Source organism: Macrobrachium nipponense, chromosome 10, assembly GCF_015104395.2.
Source record: "Macrobrachium nipponense isolate FS-2020 chromosome 10, ASM1510439v2, whole genome shotgun sequence".
In the NCBI taxonomy this organism is placed as follows: domain Eukaryota; kingdom Metazoa; phylum Arthropoda; class Malacostraca; order Decapoda; family Palaemonidae; genus Macrobrachium; species Macrobrachium nipponense.
The window spans coordinates 104,983,523-105,003,093 of NC_087204.1; the positions used below are offsets into that span (position 1 = coordinate 104,983,523).

General features: G+C 34.6%; 1 protein-coding gene across 1 annotated transcript in view; it reads right to left on the reverse strand.

The window, feature by feature from the left end:
- LOC135223869 (liprin-alpha-1-like) overlaps positions 1 to 19,571 on the reverse strand; it is a 294,483-nt gene that overhangs the window by 91,190 nt on the left and 183,722 nt on the right. The window contains exons 15-21 of the mRNA XM_064262769.1: positions 18,576 to 18,686; positions 18,119 to 18,305; positions 16,430 to 16,513; positions 8,482 to 8,789; positions 5,202 to 5,273; positions 3,315 to 3,325; positions 2,308 to 2,330 (exon numbers count right to left, since the gene is read on the reverse strand). Coding sequence (XP_064118839.1) covers positions 2,308 to 2,330; positions 3,315 to 3,325; positions 5,202 to 5,273; positions 8,482 to 8,789; positions 16,430 to 16,513; positions 18,119 to 18,305; positions 18,576 to 18,686 — 796 coding nt within the window. The remainder of the gene's footprint in view (positions 1 to 2,307; positions 2,331 to 3,314; positions 3,326 to 5,201; positions 5,274 to 8,481; positions 8,790 to 16,429; positions 16,514 to 18,118; positions 18,306 to 18,575; positions 18,687 to 19,571) is intronic.

Consider the following 19,571-nt stretch of genomic DNA (forward strand, 5'->3'; position numbering starts at 1 on the left):
ACATGGCCAAACCAAGAAGCACCCATTGTTACTTGAAAATATCTTGGGTTAAACATTCTTCATGGCCAAAATATTCAACCCTAACCCCCAACAAAATATGTCTCCTTATTCACCAGTTCTTCAATGCTTACAGCTTCATGAGCACTACTTTCTATATAAGAAACATACATCTACAATAAATACACTTCATTAAGAGTTTTAGCACTAATATCTATGTGCTGTGAAAAGCATAGAACATCTCTTATATGAAATGTAAGTGTTCTTTCAATCTGTGTTTACTCTAGTACCAGTGAATGCAGTGACATACTCTAAGAGACTGCTAGCTACGACAATGAGGTACCATTTACCAACAATGTTGATGATAATAAAAATGAACAGGAACAGAAGGGTAAATCTAGGGAGACGTATATGAATAGCATGTTGCAGTAGTAGTAGTAATAGTGTAAAGTGTAGTATATAGTAGTAGTAGTAGTAGTAGTAGTAGTAGTAGTAGTAGTAGTAGTAGTAGTAGTAGTAGTAGTAGTAGTGGTAGTAATAATATCAGTAGAAATTAAGTGAGTACAAGAAACATTTTGGTGAAGAGGTGAGGTTTATAGCTACCCTATATAAGCAACTTAGTAAACATACTTGGGCAATTCGGCTATCAAATCAATAGGTAGCAGACCGTTGCTCTTCGGAGGAGTGCTCCCCAGATTTCTGCTCCCAGGTAAGCACCTATCCAAAAATACACACGATTATTCCAGTTAGCAAGAATGGTTGTTGGTGTGTTTGCAACGTGGACTGTCCATTCAAAAGCCAGTGCCACTTTTCATAATATCAATTATTTCTATAGTGAGATAACTTTGAAATTAGCATTCAGGAATAATAAACCTAACTTATGAGCAAAATGCCAACATATCTTTATAAAAGGTTTGATGCTTGTGCTGGCCAAGGAGAAGTCTTAACTTGACTAACATTAGACAGTACTTACAGCAAAATAGGAGGGGCAGCTAAAACAAGGTTGTGGAAGGTCAATTAAAATGAAGAAAATGTTTTGTGGTTATTAATTCAGTAGGTTAGGGCTGTTTACGTCAAACTGCAATCCACAAAAAGAGGACTGAGAGTTGCATGCAAGTTTAGGGATTCCCTTGAACATGCCTTTCGTTTGAGTTATGTAAGAGGCCCCAAGTATTTATCAATTTGTTTAGAACACAAAAAAAAATGTCATCTTCAGATCACAACAAAACTTATGAATGTTTTAACTATTCTCGAGCATGAAATTCTTACATTTATTGATGGAGTAAATTTCATGTAATCTATAAACTGTAATATTTCTGACTGAGGAAAACCAGATACATGAACTATCCACTGAATTATACTGCTAATTCTAAAAGCACACATGCTTCTGAGCCAAAGGATGTAAAATTTCACAAAAATCTGCTCTAGTATCTTCTATGCATGAAAAAAATAAAGCGTTCCACAACTCTATTTCACACTTGCCTTTACATAATATGATGGAGAGCCCTGTCATCTGACCGTTTATTATTTATTAAATAGATGAATACATGAAAAGTTACTACCAATGTTACTATGCCAGGCTTTTGCAACTTTTCTACATGGCTGTAATAAAATTTTTATTTATGAGTATCAACCAAAACATGATGTACCTATAACACATTTCACACAGAAACAAACTGGTTCATTCAAGATAAAATATGTGATTGTCTCCTAACATCCATTTTTGCAGTTCCCTCAATTATAAGGAAAGACGTTCAATGAGATTTCCACTTAGCTGGTTGCAAATGTCTTACTGTAAATCAACTATAAAATAAAATAAAGTTATTACAACTTCAGTCAATATAATACCTTCATAACATTTAAATGCTACGAAAAGCCCTAATAAGTGCACCAGAAAAAAAGGACAAAAAAAGAGGCTACATCATTTCCAGTGAATCCTATGGAAAATAACATCTGAGAGCTCAACAAATAATCTAATGCTTGTGTATGTACAAACGATGTGTGATTTGCTACATACACAAAAAATAAAAACCTAATCAAAGAACTCCATTGGGGATGAAAAACAACACAAAAAACTACATAGCAATAACGGATATCCTTCCTCTGTTACTATCACACAATACAGTAAGTCAGTCCTTAAAGAAATCCATCATCATTTTCATGATTTATGATGAGGAAATGTGCATGTATTCACTCCCACACAACAAGCACACACAAATAACTGTAACATTGACAGTGTCAATAATGGCACCATGGGTAATATGTACTGCCCAAAACATTGTTGTGGAGGGCTATATAAGAATCTTATACAGTTATGTGCATTTTGTGAAGGGCTATATATAAGAATCTTATATAGTTACGTGCAAAAAAAATAATAAATTTAAAGTTAGTATTTGGATAACTTTTCTTTATTGGACATTCTCATCCTGCTAAAGATTTTGTGATTGAAAGATTACAAATTTATTTCAATTATGGTCTAACTAATTTTGGCAAAATATCAGCTTAGCAGTATTTAAGAAAATGACTTACCCTATTACTTTCTTTTCTTATAACTGGTCATCTGATATTTTCATGCCAGAAAGGAGTCTAGTATGACTTTGGTGTCAAAGGATAAGTAACTGAGAATTTACCACAACAATTTTTTTTTTCTTTTTGGGGGGTGGGGTCAAAGCACCCCAAATTGAGGTATACCACCAATCTCACAACAACCCTAATCATTATGAAGCTACAGTTTGGCACCTGTTGGGAGGAGAGGGATGATGTTTGTACGTAATGGACCAAAATACTATCTAGAACCCCGAAAACATCTGAATTCTTGGTGATAGGTCAAGTTGGGCTTCAGGGTGTAATAAACACATGAAGGGCATCACTGATAATTACATGTAATTTCCTTCAATAAAAAAATCCATGTTCGCTTTTTGGATTCATATAAAAACATCAGCAGGTAGATAACTTAAGTCAATTCAGGTCACTTCTCCTGTACGTACTTTATATTCAAGAGGCATAAAGAATGAGTTTTGCAAATTATTTAGCATCAATGTATTCTGTCATAAAGTATCTTTAAGGATGTAGAGTACTGGTATAGGATAAGCATAATGAGAGAGGTGATGATGTGAATAATGGAGAGGGATTTCGGAAAGAGAATATTTGACTCTCCTATGGCTAGAACCCCTCAATTTTTAGTCTTTGAAAAAGTACTGATTAAGCGTCAACTTTCTCTAATAAAAGATAGCCTGTTTTGGAACAGACTACCAGCTGAGGTTTGAACAGTACTACTAAAGGCTAATTCAAGCATAGCATTTAATAAGGTGATTGACACTCTTGTGAGCTATTTCTTTTTGCTCATTTTTTAAAGAATCATCTGATGGACTAGCAAGTCCTTAAAGCACCTCAGTCCATTTGGCTCAAACTCTCTCCAGCCCAACCTTGACCCCTGCATGTAAACTAACCTAATTTACTGCTTAGTTCAATAGAGGCAAACTGGATGTTTTGAGAACATGCCGTACTGGCATACTATATTATACCACCTCTAAAGAGTGAAATTTTATACAAGTCAGATGCATCTCCTCTCTTATTAGACCAACTTCATGGACTTTACTACTTATCTAAGATTCCCTCTTTTAGAATATGGAAGAAATTAATTTGCATTACAAAATGAACATGTCAAAAGAATTTTGCCATTTATAAACTGCACTTGCCAAACCAATAATTACAAATCTGTGTGAACTGCCACTTCTGATACATAATCCCCACGTAACTAAAAGTTCTGTTGGTAAACCATCAAATGAACCAACAGCATGTTGTTTTTGCATATCACTTGATGCGCTCTTGCAATTTTACACAACCTAAATAATGTAAAATAAACTCCTCATAGGTTTCTTTTAATATTTAAAAAAATGATCCAGTTCTAAGGAGTAACTTAATGTCTTACCAAAAAAATAAAATTACTTTAACTTTGAAATGAGCGTAGAGACTATTCGATTCTATATTTCTGACCCTATTCTGGCGTAAAATGTTGGATATCACTTCCGATGCCCTGTCAACTCTGAAACTATATTTTCTTAGAATTTAGTTAGTAAGCATTTTTATTACATAATGGAGCATTTTGGTGTGGTGCTTACCAAAGTATCTCCAAAGAACAGATAAAAACACAGGTTACATACCTATTAAAATCAACATCCTTGTTAGTATGTCATTTCAGTAACTTTCTTCTTAATCAGTCTTTCTTTACAACTATAATTAAAATTTTGAAAGTGCAACCAATATGTTGTTATAGTGTGTTAATATTTTTTCAAAATGTAATATATTTTGACTGAAACATACATTATTAGAAACATATTTCTCACTGTTCATTTTGAAGTTTTTACAATCAAACATATCATCATACAGAACTGTGTCAAATTCAATAATATGCAAACTTTCTACGTCTACATCCAAAACACGTGTTAGCAACTCTGATGAAGACAAAACGGTAATTAAAACTGTCTAATATGAACTACTTCTGTAATTGGGAAGGAGTATATTGCTTTTCTACAATGATAATATTGAAATATCTGCTGAAAAAACGTGACTTTTGGCATTAATGATAAAAATAGTACACAACTGACTGTTCGTCAAGGGGTGTTTATACTATCAGGTGCTAGCTACTTGGTGGGCGAACTACAATCAAGTCCTGTAAGGGAGCAATTGTGAGAATATAAAAGTGCTGGCTACAGAGTGAGTGGAAAACCACCGCTGTCATATGTCATACAGACTGACAGTGTGATGAGGAGGAGGAGGGTGGATTAAAAGAGGAAACAGGTGCACAGAATAAGGGAAAAGTGACATCAACAAATTCCAGAAAAGGCATTAAACTCAGCCTGAAAAGATGTCACTAACAAGGCTAGGAGTCATCATGAAAACTGTTTATTTTAATGAATTCAGATAAAAGTGAGCTTTGCAGATGTGAGCCTTCTCAGCAGCAAAGAAACACATTTGTAGGCCCATTCAAGACATAACCTTTATATAAGTAAGCTTTCAACAGTATGTCACACAATACAGATCTGTTCAGTATCAGGCTTAGCTTCCAGTGCCTTTTTGGAATCAGACAAACAGCACCTGACAGTGATTTAAACTACAGGCACACAGCAACAATGACAACAACAATGTGGATGATGGGGAGTTTGGGCAAAGGGTTTGGGGGTGACCATAGAGAGGTGAGTAACCTGAGCATGGGGCTGGAGAGAAGGCTGCAGTTGGAGGGGTAGTGGGGCTGACCCGGAGTGACAACACTGCTTCTGTGGAGATACCACCGCACCACCACTCAGTTAGTACACTAGACAACAACAGAACCATCACAAGACAATCACTTCTACAAAGCACATACCAAGAGAAACATTCGGTCAATCACACCTTAAAAATTACAATAAAATTAGAAAATGATAATAATAATAATAATAAAAATAAAACAAAGTAGACCTTACATTACTACCAAATCTTGGAAGTTCACGAAATCAAATTCCCCTTATACTAATATGTTTTCTTAATCTATTTTACAATAAAAAAAAATTATGCTGATTATCATAACGCAAACCACCATATAAAAAATGTTCATGCTACGAGCAATTCTGTCAATGGAATCATGAATCTCAATCAGTTTGTTATTTAAAATATTTTTGCCAATTCAAATTTGGATACTGCATATTCATGACACTGTGCAGTCATTCATATTGTACCAATCTTTGCTGTTTAAAAAAAATTAAGATTTTCTAAAAAAAAAAAAAATCTTTCACATCAAGAAACTACAGAAGAAATGCCTCCTTATCAAAAAGATGTTCCTTTAATTGTATTCGCACTTGGCTGTATAAATAAAACTGAAAACCAAGAATGATTAATTTCTCTCACACTTATTTTCCTGTCACACCAACACATCTAAGACATGATGGGTTATGCGATTTGAAAATATGAAGAGAAGGACATTTAAGGGGAAAATAAATGTGACGTCATGGCAGCAGAAGAAGTAAGAAGACGTAAGGTTTGCAAGGATCTAGGATATTTTCATGAGGACGGAAGGGGTAAGGACTTAACATCAATTGAAGCTGAATCAACACGGGTAAGTCTTTGCATGTCAACACGTGGGATAATTCAAATTTAATCCTGGTTCAGTTTCCAATTACTTCATTAAACGATGCTTACTTGGATATTCCAAATGAATATGGAAACATGGAAAATCATAATGGGCAGCTCAAATCATTAGAGAATTCAGACTAAGAAAATAAAAATGAGTTACACTAAGTGCAAGAAAAGTTTCTCCATTCCTTGGCATAGTCCTTGTATTTTCATTTCTTATAAATATTCTATTTATAGAAATATTTCCATTTCTAAGCATTTAACTGCATACATGAGCATTAACTCCTGATCTTCCAGGGGCAATTTCTAGTAATCCATAAATTTTTAGAACAATGGTGCAACAGCACTGGCCTTGCTACAGTAAAAACCAGGATAAACCTTTAGTCTTTGTGAAGTAATTAAAAATGTCTTTCATACAGAGGTAATATGGATTGAGGAAATTTCTTCTAGCTGGTAATAATAATCACTGTACACTTATGATTTGAAAATTGTTCGTAAAAATTTCCCAAAAACAATAGTCACAAATACTGCTCGACTAGTTATCCAATGCAAAAAAAAGCATTACTTTTCCAATTCACAGCCAATAATCTTGTACATTCTTAAGCAACCAAACAACAGAGACTTCTGAGATTACCATTCTAAAACCTAAATCATATTTCATGATCATAGCAAGTAGTCCAGATTTAGACAATGAGGAAAAAAAACACACATTCAAAGCAAGAAGCAGCTACAAGACATTGCAACCATATCATTATATGCAACCTGATAATACTAACTTAATATCTAAAATTTATTTTCATTTTTAGTGTATGTCTGCCTGTATGTTGAAGTCTGTGGCATTTGGATGTACATGAACACTTCATCATGACCTTTGTGTAATGGTGTTATTAAATTTGCTATAAGGCACCACCCTATGCAAATGAGTTACGTTCTGGACAGCCGTTTGTATGTTGAATTGTTGTAAGTTGGTTACTGTACTCTTTCGGACTATTGAAGTCAAGTATGATATAAAATCAATATATGTAGTACTTTATATTTTTTCATCCTAAAACAATCCACCGTACATACAGTACAGTATGTATACAGAATAGGCATGCAAAACAAAATTTGAACTTCCTGGTGGCAAAGGACACCGCTCTGAATGCAATTTTAATTTGCAATCCCGTTTGATTGTACTATCTCTGAATGTTTGTAAGCTGAATATTCTTAAGTAGGGTGGTGCCTGCACATTTAAAATCATGCTCATTGTTGTCAACGTATGCAATTACTATATGTTTAGGCTTCTATTTATTAACAGCATATATGCGGTGCCTTTTGAATTTGTTTTGCATCCATAAAATGCTACGCTTCATTAAGAAGTGTGCTTACATTTCAGGACAAACAAATTCATTCGCTCTCTATTTTGCACATGAAACCATCTGGTTGCAAAATAAAAAGTCCAGCTGAGTTGGAAACAATGCTGTATTTACAATGAACTATGTGTTGAAATGATAAATACACGCAAAGATGGTTTTTATTATATATACTATATAACATGAATCTGTGTGTGTATGTGTTAGTGTATGAATGTATGTATGTAAGTACACTATATAAAATATATGTGTATATTTCAATGTATATATTTATACTTTAAACTTTGAAATATACACACACATATACATTACACAGTGTATGTTATAATATTCATTATCATCACCAATGTTAGAAGCATCCCATATATTAGTTATTAAATGAAATGTAACTCTAAGTTAATAATCACAACCAAAATGAAACCAAAAAAATTAATTTCATTAATAAGAGCTTTGGCTGCAGAGCAAAATCAAAGTTAGTTGCATGGAGTCAAAAGAGGTGGATCCATAAAACACTAAACAAAATGTGACTGCATTGAGAGAGAGAGAGAGAGAGAGAGAGAGAGAGAGAGAGAGAGAGAGAGAGAGAGAGAGAGAGAGAGAGAGAGAGAGAGAGAGAGAGAGAGAGAGAGAGAATCGTCTGTATTCAAACTTAAAATTACAGTGTGATACTGAGAAACCACTAGAATTTAAATTCAATGGATCAACCTCCTTTAAATACACAATCAGGCTCCCCTTCAAGTAATCTCTGGATTGATTTCACAAAGAGCTAAATTTGATCTGTTTCTCTTGAAATGGATGAATCAATCTTGACCATGATTAAATGTTAAGAACAGAAGTTTCAGGAAAATGTCATTCAAAAGATCAAGCTTCAGTGACATGTAGGAACTGCAATTTATTAAAGTTCACAATAAAACAAGTGAATTTAGTGTGAATGGATAAAAAAATGACTAGCAAAAGCAAAACAGTGTTCATATTCAAGTGTGGTGGGGGGAGCGTGGTTGTGTGTGTGCGACAAATACAGTACCCTGGTGAGTAGGGGTGGTGATGGAGGGCAGGCGAGAGAGTAGAGGCAGGCGAGGAGTGGTCAGGCACATGAGTGTACCTCCTCAGGTCTTCAGACGATGCTGCCAGACTGGCCAGTTGAGAAGGTGGTCCCCCGCCCGGTCCCCCAATATTACCACCTCCTGGCACAAGACTGGTCGGAGGGGCCATTGCTGGGCCTGGCATGATACGCAGTGACCGTGGAGTGGGTGGAGACCCTTCGCTTCGCATCCCTAATGAGAGCTGGCTTTCGTCACGGCCCTCTGTTCTATTCATGTTGGCTAAATTACCCTGAAAAAACAAAATCAGCACATTAATTTTATATAAGCACACACCGGATATGTTGTAATTAGTCAGGCATGGCAAACCAACCGCTCACAACCAAACCAACATAGATATAGTACCTAGCATTTCAGTGAATGGTGCAAACTAAACATAAACACCTCTGAAACAAATTGCACATCAAGTGCCTTTTTATGTTCCAGTACACATTTCCTTGACGAACTCAACATTATATCAGTCTCAATGGGGAACAAACTTTGTCAACAAGACAAACACCAAACCATGACAATCAAATTTATGTTTCACATGTCTGTGCTGTATAAAATAATAAATAATGACCACAAAATGGAAAAATAATTAAAATATTGCTTTCACCTTTACATATTTGCTTTTTAAAACAATCCAGTCTTAGTATTTCTTCTTTACCTCTAGTAGTTTACTTGAAATATCTACGTTAAATCCCTTTATAAAAACTAGTTCATTAAATTTTACACATTACATCTTGCAGAGGTGTTTTCTTCTCAACATGCAACAGAATTTCATTATCATTTCTCTAAATAAAAAAAATACAGTAACTTTTTTTATCAGAACACAATTTAAAACTTCAAGCTTTTTCCTTATTACAAAGGCTTTAGGAAAGCACAGCTATCTGACGGTTACACTCCAAATTACAAGATATAATTGACTGGGTAGCAAACGAACATCCTGGATGGGGTACTACACAATAAGATATTTTGATGCATTGGTAGTCTGACTTATTCAAACAGCTCAAAGAGCAAATTGTGAGGAGTTGGATGATGCATAATAACTGGCTGAGACAACGGGGTAGGGTAGGGTGGGGTACAGGTTCTTTACTCTTCTCGAGTCTTGTGCAGTTAGTGCTAGTGTTTGCTTTAAATATAGTTTTCACTTCTTGTTGACAAGTTCCAGTTTTGTGTCAATGGATTTTTTGGCTTAGTAGTTACATATCATTTCACTGCCGAGACTTTTTGATTATGACGATAGCATGTTTTGATCATCTTCCTTCCTGCTGTCAATAAAAGTACCTATTACATTCAAAATTTTGGGCCAACTTGACCAAGCACAGTTCTTTACATTTTGCCCGAGTCATGCACAATTTTTCAAGGGCACTGCTCCAGGCTCATGGTCAATATTTGACTGATTCCAAAGTTTCAGAAAAAAACTGGGTAACTTACTTTAGTTTACAAATTAAAAATGAAATATAAAATTCAAATACCGATGGCTCCCTTTTGAATTACAAATCTGATTATCAGAGGTGCCACATGCTCGCAGGCTTTACCCTTTACTTAAGAAAAATGTGCAGTACCAACAATTTTACTTTAAATAAATATATTATCCTTATTTTCAAAAATGTATTGCAGTTTACTTCAAGGATATCTTATTTCATAACAATACTGGCAAATGAGCTGTGAGGAGTTGGAGCATATTCACTGCGTCGAATGAGTTGATTCTCTAAGTCAATTTCTTTAGAAAGAAGGATATGGTAAACAATTTAAATAATAAAGAAAATTCGTAGTAAAATATATTCTTCAAAAGTATCCCCAACCCCTGGGTGTGCAAGATTTACTATTAATAAAAGTTTTCAGATGGTCATTGATCAAGTACCAAAGTAAAATTACTCAAGCATAGCAACATGGTTTGTTAATCTTACATATTCTTAGCTCAAAATTGATCTACCCTTGAGTTAGTTCTACATAAAATATATGCCATTATCTTTTGTAAAAGCTTCCCTATCAAAAATTCTTGAGATTCTTTACCTCACGCCTTAGATTTACTAGCTGTATAGTACATGAATTTGTTTACTACTGTAACCCAGGTAATAGGAATATATTCCATTACAGGCACATAATATTTAAGCACTTAAATACAGAAAGATAAAATAAGGAAAAATTTAGGAGTAGAAATGTACAAACCTACATAGCCTATAAGAAGTAATGAACCACAAACCACTCAAACCATTACCTTCAATACTTCTGTGCTTGGTTCAAGTGTCAACCAAATAAGCTCTATCCAGAAAAGAAAATTATTTGCTTAGATCGGAAAGAAACTCACTGAAGTGAAGGTAAGATCCCACATTTCTTTAAGTCAATGTTTAACATACACATAAAAGTAACACTACTTCTCCAAGTTGGCACTGATGGTCTTATTTTTTAAAGACATATGGCAATCTAACCACCCCTGAGGAGCAGAGGTTCTTCCTCTCACCCTCTCAGCAAAAATCATAATTTTTTCTTGTCTGAACAGTGAACATGGTCATCACTTTCAACCAAACAGTAAGGCCACCTATGGCAACAGTCTGTATTTGCTACACACAGTTTAATTAGTTTTTATACCTATCATCAAATAAAGTAAGAGATCCCTGATCAACAGATTTCAAATAATTCTGAAAGGTTCTCATGAAGATCAGCTTTGCCATTTCTCAGGGTATGCTGACTTTGAAATGAAAGAATGATGCAAAAATCAGGAAATGATAATTATTGACTAAAACACTGCAATAGTCAAGGATAGATTCTTGTATATGTATATGTAATGATCAACACCTATGCAATACAATGTACAGACATCTTCCTTAAAGTAGAGATTTTTAACACCAACCTTCACATAGTATACATAACTTATAAAATTATTGTAGAAATGTAATTCAATTATTGTAGAAATGTAATTTACCTAAGAGAAAGAAAGGATACCGAAAATAACCTTTTTAAAGATGGACAACAATAATTTAAAAGTCAACACAAAGAACACATCCAAAGTAATCCCGACTAAAGGTTAGAATGCGAACATAAACATCTAAAATAATACTTTAGGAAATGACAAAACAATAAAAAAAAGTCACATATCATACTTGGTTTAAGTCAGATATTGATGGAGCTAAAAAATGAAGCATTCAATGTTAATTGTCGACATTTACATGTATTTATATGTGCAATAGCTATCTATTAATTCTAAGTGATGTCTAGGCAAACACATAATAGTCTACGTTCTCTTCTATGAAGCAAATTTCCATGCCAAATCTTACCTTCTCATAGGAAGAATTAAAAGGAGAACTTACAAAACTGCTGACTTCACTTTTTAATAATAACCAAGATGATTACTGGTGCTACAAAGCCATTTGTTGCATTCAACAAATGGATTGTTGCGGTGTTGCACTGTCTAACTATTTTGAAAAATAAGGCACTTCTTTCTAATTCACCTACGGCTAACTGGCAATAAAACAGGAGAATTATAAATGTCTGAATCAAGAGTAAAAATAGGTTAATTCCTAACTAAAAAAACGACAAAAAGAAATGAAGGCTGTTTAGTACATTTACTACAACTTTCCACGGAAAATACACAATGGCTCATCAAAGTTACATCTCTGATAAACTCGCATTTGTTAACCACAAAAGCAGCTTGTGATTTGTTCATTATTACTCTGGGAACAGACTAAAATTTTTCAAACAAAAACTTTCCCAAAATATTATGGAGTTTACATTTTAATGTGTATCTACCACTATTAGCATTTCACAATATCATGATCATTTCTTAAGTACCATGTACAGATTTTCTTACAAAACGAAGTGTTGAAAGTTTTTAACTACCAATTTTCAAAGTTTTCCTCAAAATTCTTTAAGTTATTTTAAAATATCAATAAAACTACTAATTATAATTGTAAACGGCTCTGAAGACAAATGATTTCTTTTAAAGTTTATGCTTCCATGGATAAAGTCAACAGCATGTCATCTTTACCAAAGAGAATGATAAAAATTTGAAACTAAACCCAAATAGATATGTTTAAAATACTCTGCAAAACATTGAGCCTCCTCCTCCTTTACAGCCCCTAATTTCAACAGAGCAAGAGGGAACCATTTTGGAACAGAACAAGGCAAGGCTACGTATTCGCAATCTAAGCATGTGATACTTTGCTATTAGAATTTATCATACAGAAAAAATTGTCATTAGTATTTATCATAAAAAAATAATGCTCCTAATCCTATGTATATTAATAGGACACCCTGTTGAACAAGGGATCCTGACTGGTGCAGTTCACAACACTGAATCTCCTGTAGTCCAATACCTATCATATAATTGGTCTGATGGTACTAGTCCAACCTAACACAAGTACAGCATAGGCCTAAAGGGTAATCACTGACAGAGTATACAATTCTCTAATTGATGAAAAGCTATGACTATTTGTATGTCAAGTGTCATACATGAAAATAGTGAGATGGGTGAAAATAAAATAAACAGAGAGTGTGAGGTTAAAAGTTACCTTATTATCCCATTCAAAGGTACTAAAGGGCAGCGTCTACACAGATGTAAGGGTCTAAAGCAGCATGTGAACACATTGCTGAAGTCTTGGTGAAAGAGTATGTTAAAAACACACACAGGTTATACAATGTCAGAGTCCTTCTTAAATAGGACAATGCTACATATATAACCAAGATAAAAGTATGTACACAATCTGACACAAAAAAGTATTGTTTGTGAATATCAGAAACACAAGGAGGTATCGTTGTTACTCCTCATATTAAGCACACAAGTAACCTTTGCAACCATCCAAAATATAATCACATGTAGTTGTGAAACTCATCAGAATCATTTGCCACATGCAGAAATGCAGCAAAAGCAGGCAATAATTGTAGATTCAGAGCCCCTGAGACATCTTACTCATGAAACAACTGGCAAACCATTTATAGAAGCACTAAAGGGGTAAGAAGTTAGTATTTTCAATGTACTAGTAGTGAATTCAAGCCACTGAATGATGTGAAGGACACATTTTGCAATCTAAACTTTGTGATGAGCAAGAAGGAATTACCTCACAAATGGAATGAGGTCTCTTAGATACTAAGTCTTGAGGGTAACAAAATGCTGATGAAAGAGATTTGGCTTTCTGAAGTGTGTATGAGATGCAAAAGTTTTGGAAGGAAGGAGGTGGGGGACAGGAGAACGTGTTGGTTAGTTGGTGTGGAAGAAAAGTTTCAACAGGACGACTCAGCATAGTATTCAGGAAGAGTGAGAGCACAAAACATCAGGATAAATGTTGTAGTTTACCTTTGCAAAACACGGCTGCATTGGAAGTTTGTATTCATAACTATTAACCAGATACTCCAATCTCTTGCTTGAACCAAGAATTGCAAACACTTAATCTATAACAGCATATTAAGAGAAGCAGATAAAGACCTTCTAAAATAATGTAACTGGATGGGATCATCTTGGATGTCTGAGTACATTATGCATTAACTAATTTCAGCACAAAAGATTTCAAGTGCTGATGCCAACCTTGTCCAAATGCCTAAATGATGCTGCTTCACTGTACTCATTTTATACTGTACAAGTTCTAAGGACTACTAGAGTGATATAGTGGGTTGTGAAATGATGGTGGATGAATGCAAGAGAGAAGCCTTATTTTAATCTTCTTTGTGGCTAGAAATAGCCTACTGAGGAGAAAAGGGAATAAAAACATTCATATCTAAAGCACTGTCTTATTAGTAGTATGATAACTTCCCTTAATGAAAAGGAAACATCAAAAAGACAACTCTTCTCTATCTTGAGTATCACATCAGTATGCTGTTCAAACCTACATGAACAATCACTACCCTAGCCATGCTCAGTGTCATGTACCCTGTTAGCTATTCAACATATTCCACATAGGATTTCTTTTTCTGAATATACAAATCTTGCAAGCCTGCGTTTGTGGTGAATGTGAATCACTCTGGTCAGGTTTAACTAATTTGCAAACAAAAATTACTTGCAACTTCAATTCTAAAACATATTATATCATTCAGGTATCCAAAACATTCTATGTCTAACTGAGAGGATGCTTCAGGAGTTGAGTTATGAATGCTGCATGAAAAACGACATTTCATACGTATTGATATAAATAATTTATATAATTCAAGCATAGTTTTAATAGCAGCAAGAAATATGTAATGGCATTTATTCTATGTTAGTTTATAATGTGCTCTATACTATTCAAGAAAAGCTTAACACTGATTTCAAGACTGATTATGAGATCAAGACAAAATATTTTAAACATTTAAAATTATTAACGACACTGAACCTGTCCCTTGCTTTCAGTCCTTTGTCTTTGGTCGCCTTTAAATACAGAAATCAGCTGATCAGAGCTTGTTAAAAAGACTTGACTGTAGCAATCAAGGCAAAAAACAAATGAAAAATGAAATAACTTTTTTAATATGATTTCAAAAGCCCAAATTAAATGAAAAAAACAAAAAATTCTAGTTATGTATCTTATGATACATTACTAATGTTGAATCTACCCAGCAAGAGGAAGACATTTCAAAAGTCTTCCAAATCATTTTAGGGATAATGGTGGCATAAAAAGCATGAAAATGAAGGAAAAAAGAAAGAACATATCATGTATGTATAGGTTGCTAAAGGTAATTACAGTACATTAAAAAAAATTTCTTTTCAAATGGTCTTCAATATCAAGAGAATATAAAGAGTATGAATGTTAGTAGGCTATAAAGGCAATGAAAACTAAGAATAAACTTCTTCTCTTCATTGTGAAGTAGATATGGGCAATGTTCCTAAGAAGTTTGCAAATTCACTCATGTTAATTCAGTTACTCTATATGACAATCATATACTACTATACACCTACGAAAATCACACAGATCTAAGCATAGCTTCACTTGGGAATGTCATCAGACTAAACACTGAATATTCTTAAATATAGTATTACCAAGACTCTAGTCATGCTTACACCAGTCAAGAATCTCTTACTCATTTGCAAAAACATTTGTCTTGACCTGACCTGTGGAACACTTTAGTGGCAAATATTCAGTATCCAACTGTCATATTCAATCACATATATACGTGTCTAAATTCTTTTCAAATGTCTGACACATAAAACCTGTTTTTATTACAAAATGCAACTTGTTTGGCAGCCATAGCACAATCATTACAATAAAAAATATACATACTTCTCTTCACAGTCCATTATCATTTTCATAATGTCTATCCAGACAGTGTAGTATGATTTCTTAACACCTATAGTATATGCAAGTTTACAGGTATGTATTCATGTATGTATGAATGTATCAGCACATGGAATTCTTCGAAAAACAAAAAAATGGAATGAACTAAAATAACACCGAGTTACTGTGTACCATATACTCTATGTGCAATGATGATGATATCAATGAAGTGACTTGGATAACGGACACTGAAAAACAATCTGAATCCACTGCAAAAAAATTCCTAAAGATTAGTCTTCACATCCCTATGTGGCCATTCAAAACTGCCTACCATCTCTTACATATAACCTAATAAAATTGTTGTTTTTGTGAAGCAGAATTTAATAGAGAAAAGGTACTAGTTTTTTCATGGTTAAACTGAGGAAAACAAAAACTCCTTGTCCAACATAATGTTTACAATAGCCATAATAAAAACCTGCAATACTTATACCAAGTGAAAGGGAAGGAGTGCAAGTTTAGAAACAAGACTACATAGTGCAAAATCAACAAAGGATATTTTAATCAGCCTAAAAAATTGTATAAAGATTGACTGCTGGTGCAAGATATGCAATGTGACAGAGAAAGGTAGGTACCAATTCGAATTGGCGATGAATCTGAGAAAGGGCTGAAAGATTGGGGTCACTGTGGGTGGGCGGGGCATATCATTTACCTGGGAGCCGGGCAGAGATCCCCCTGAGAGACGTCGGTCATTCATGTACTGGTACATATGGGAAGGAGACATGCCAGCCGGGGCCTATTAAAACACCAACACCGTAAGAAATTCCCAAGAAATGATGCCACATCTCCCAAGGAATTATATATTTTTTTTTTTAATTGCTAACAGAACAGAAAAGGTTCATGATTCACAGGGTGAGTGCGCTTTTAGAGATGAAGAATGCCCATCTCAAGTACCATACATACACACATACATACAAATACATTCATACAAACATATGAGCAATTGTTATTTCATATTACAATATCATCCCATAATTATAAGCAAGCTGTGTTGGATGAACTGCTCAAAGTGCAAGAAGAAAATAATACAAAAAGTCATTCCTTCTTAATGAAATAAGTTCCCTTTGAAAACTAACTGAGCTACAAACCCTAACCACTCACTATCTGACTTGTCAATAAAGTCACACTCCAAAAGCTGGCTTCCACCTCCACTGTTTCAAAAGTAAATTGTGGTGTAACAACCAATTGTTCCACTATTCAGTTAACTGAAGCACTGTCAGCTTTTAGAAAAATACAATAAAACACCTGGAAAAATGTGGCAAGTATTTGCCTGACTTGTGAATGTGACTCCATCCTGGAACCTATGCTCATATCATTTAATCCAAAATGCTTCTATAATACAAATGGTACATCAGTAATAATTCATAACCTTTTACATACCCTAGAGATTCTTTCTGGATTAAGATTACTTTAAAGCCATAACCATTTAGCTAACAGCTTTTAAAATGGGGGAAAAAGAAGTGCTTATATAAGAAGTTTTTCCATGCACAAAAAGGGGATCTAAATACAGTACTTGACTGGCTCACTGCTGAACACTGATCTCATCACTTCCAGACCTCAAGCACAGTAACAGAAACCATACTTGATATAGAAAATTACAGGGAGTATTTTTGTGAGCAAGTTAATATGACAGTCATCTTGGAAAAGATTTAATTGCATGAGCACAACTCCTGAGTTACGGACAGCGAGCAATGGCAAGACTCATCATTGTTTCAAAATTACTCAAATGAACTTGACAGCTATTTAAGAGCTCAATAATCAAGCAAAATTTAATGCAGAACTGAAACAATAATATTCTTCAGCCTTTGGTCACTTCCTGCAGGGCACTGCTGCATGCAGCTCTTCTATTTTGCTTTTCTTTCTTTGATCTTGTGCATTTTTTAACAACTGCAGCAGGTGCTGATGGAAATCATGTGCTTAGGGCCAAAACAAAGGTGAAAAAATACTACCCATATATTACATATACAGTACTCTTAAGATACATGATATGATATCTCTCTCATTGAAGAAAACATGCATAAATGCTATCCTCTAAGACTGAATATGCATCTAAGCACCACTAAACTGCAGGGCAGAGATGCACAGTGAAAGAAGTAATGAGATTGCCTTAACTATAAAACTATCTCCATTTCCATTATTTACATAAACACTCATCCCAACATCCAAGACAAAATACAGCCATCACATAATTACTTCAAAGAAGGGGGGGAAGTTTTAGAGATCAGGCAAATCCTACTTCAGTAAGTACTTTCAATACACATGAGAGAAATTTCTCAATCTCATTTCTTCTGAATCAAATTCATTACGAAACAAAATGGGTCAGATTAATAAATCTGCTCACCGTATGGTATTTTTGTAAGTAGTCACGCGAAGGTGAATGGTGGGACTTGGGAGTCGATCGACCGGAAATAGGCGGCGAGGGTCGTTCCAAAGATCGACCCCGAAGCATCATATGCTCAACGCTACCAACCCTGGACTCCAGTTCTTCAGCGCGAGCCTCTGTAGTTTGCTTTTCTTCTTGAATTAACCTGTAATGTAGATGAGAATTAGCTTTCTTCTCAAATGCATTTTCTTTCAGAAAGAATATTTGCAGGAAAAGAAAGGGAAAACAAATCATACGATAATGCATTTATCTTCTCAAAGACGTCCAGAAGCGAATGGAAATCTACAAGAAGCTAATAATTTGCGAACATATCAAGCTCACACATATCACCACTTTTTGGAAAAGAAAAAAAAAAGGGAAATTAAAATATATGAAAAAATTACTCTAATATTGAAAGTGTGACTGACTGATGCACCTGCTTTGTTGTTCTGGCAGGGTTTCCCACGAAGCGGGGGGAAGGGGTGAGATCATGCCCCAATAAGCCTCAGTCCCCCCCAGAGAACTTCTTGTCCCCCCCATAAGGTCGCTGCATGAGAGGAAGACCAAATGATAAACCACAGTGCAAACAAGAATAAAAAAGAAATTAAACACCAAGCATTTAATGTTTAACATAACAAAGAGAATGTTGCCAAAATCTGGAGATCGGGTTTTCAAGCCAATCAAAAAGTTGCATAAGTGTGATGGGAAAAACCAATGCATGATATCCCTTTTCTATTGTTAACAGCAAGAAACCCTGCCTGCCATTCATCTAAGACAATTCATTATGTATAGCATTACTCAGCGCTTAGAAGCGCATTGGACTGGCATACCATGGTGAACTTATATATTGCAAATTTCTATGATTAAATGAAATGAACAAACAGCCAGCATTTTACCATCTCGTACAATGCAAAGAAAGTATAATATGTACATACCAAGTAACCCTAAAAAGACTTATATAGCAACAGAGGAAATCACCTTATGCTACATCAAAAATAGAATAAAATGGATCAAACTTAAGGAGCTAAACATAAAATATACTTCAAGTCCTGACACCAACATCACTCACATTTTAACTGGAAGGTTTAGTCAGTCGGATAACAGTGGGAAAACCCAGAAAAATTAATTGTAAACAAACTTCTACTTGAGATAATGAGCAGAGTATTATAGGCATTCCTCAAAATTATTTCATGGGAATTCTCATCACTTACATTTTTTGAAAGCTATTAACTTCAGTGAGCACAGCATAAAAATGACAAAGCAGACGACTTTTCAAAAATGCTGTCGTGTCTCCAAAAGAAAGTCGAGATTAAAATTTAGCTGGATTATGATTTAGCCTCAAAATCCTCAAAATTCTGACATTTCTCAGCAGCTCCACTACTTTGACTCTAGTATCTAAAACAGCCAGTTACTACCTAGCATAATTGGCAAT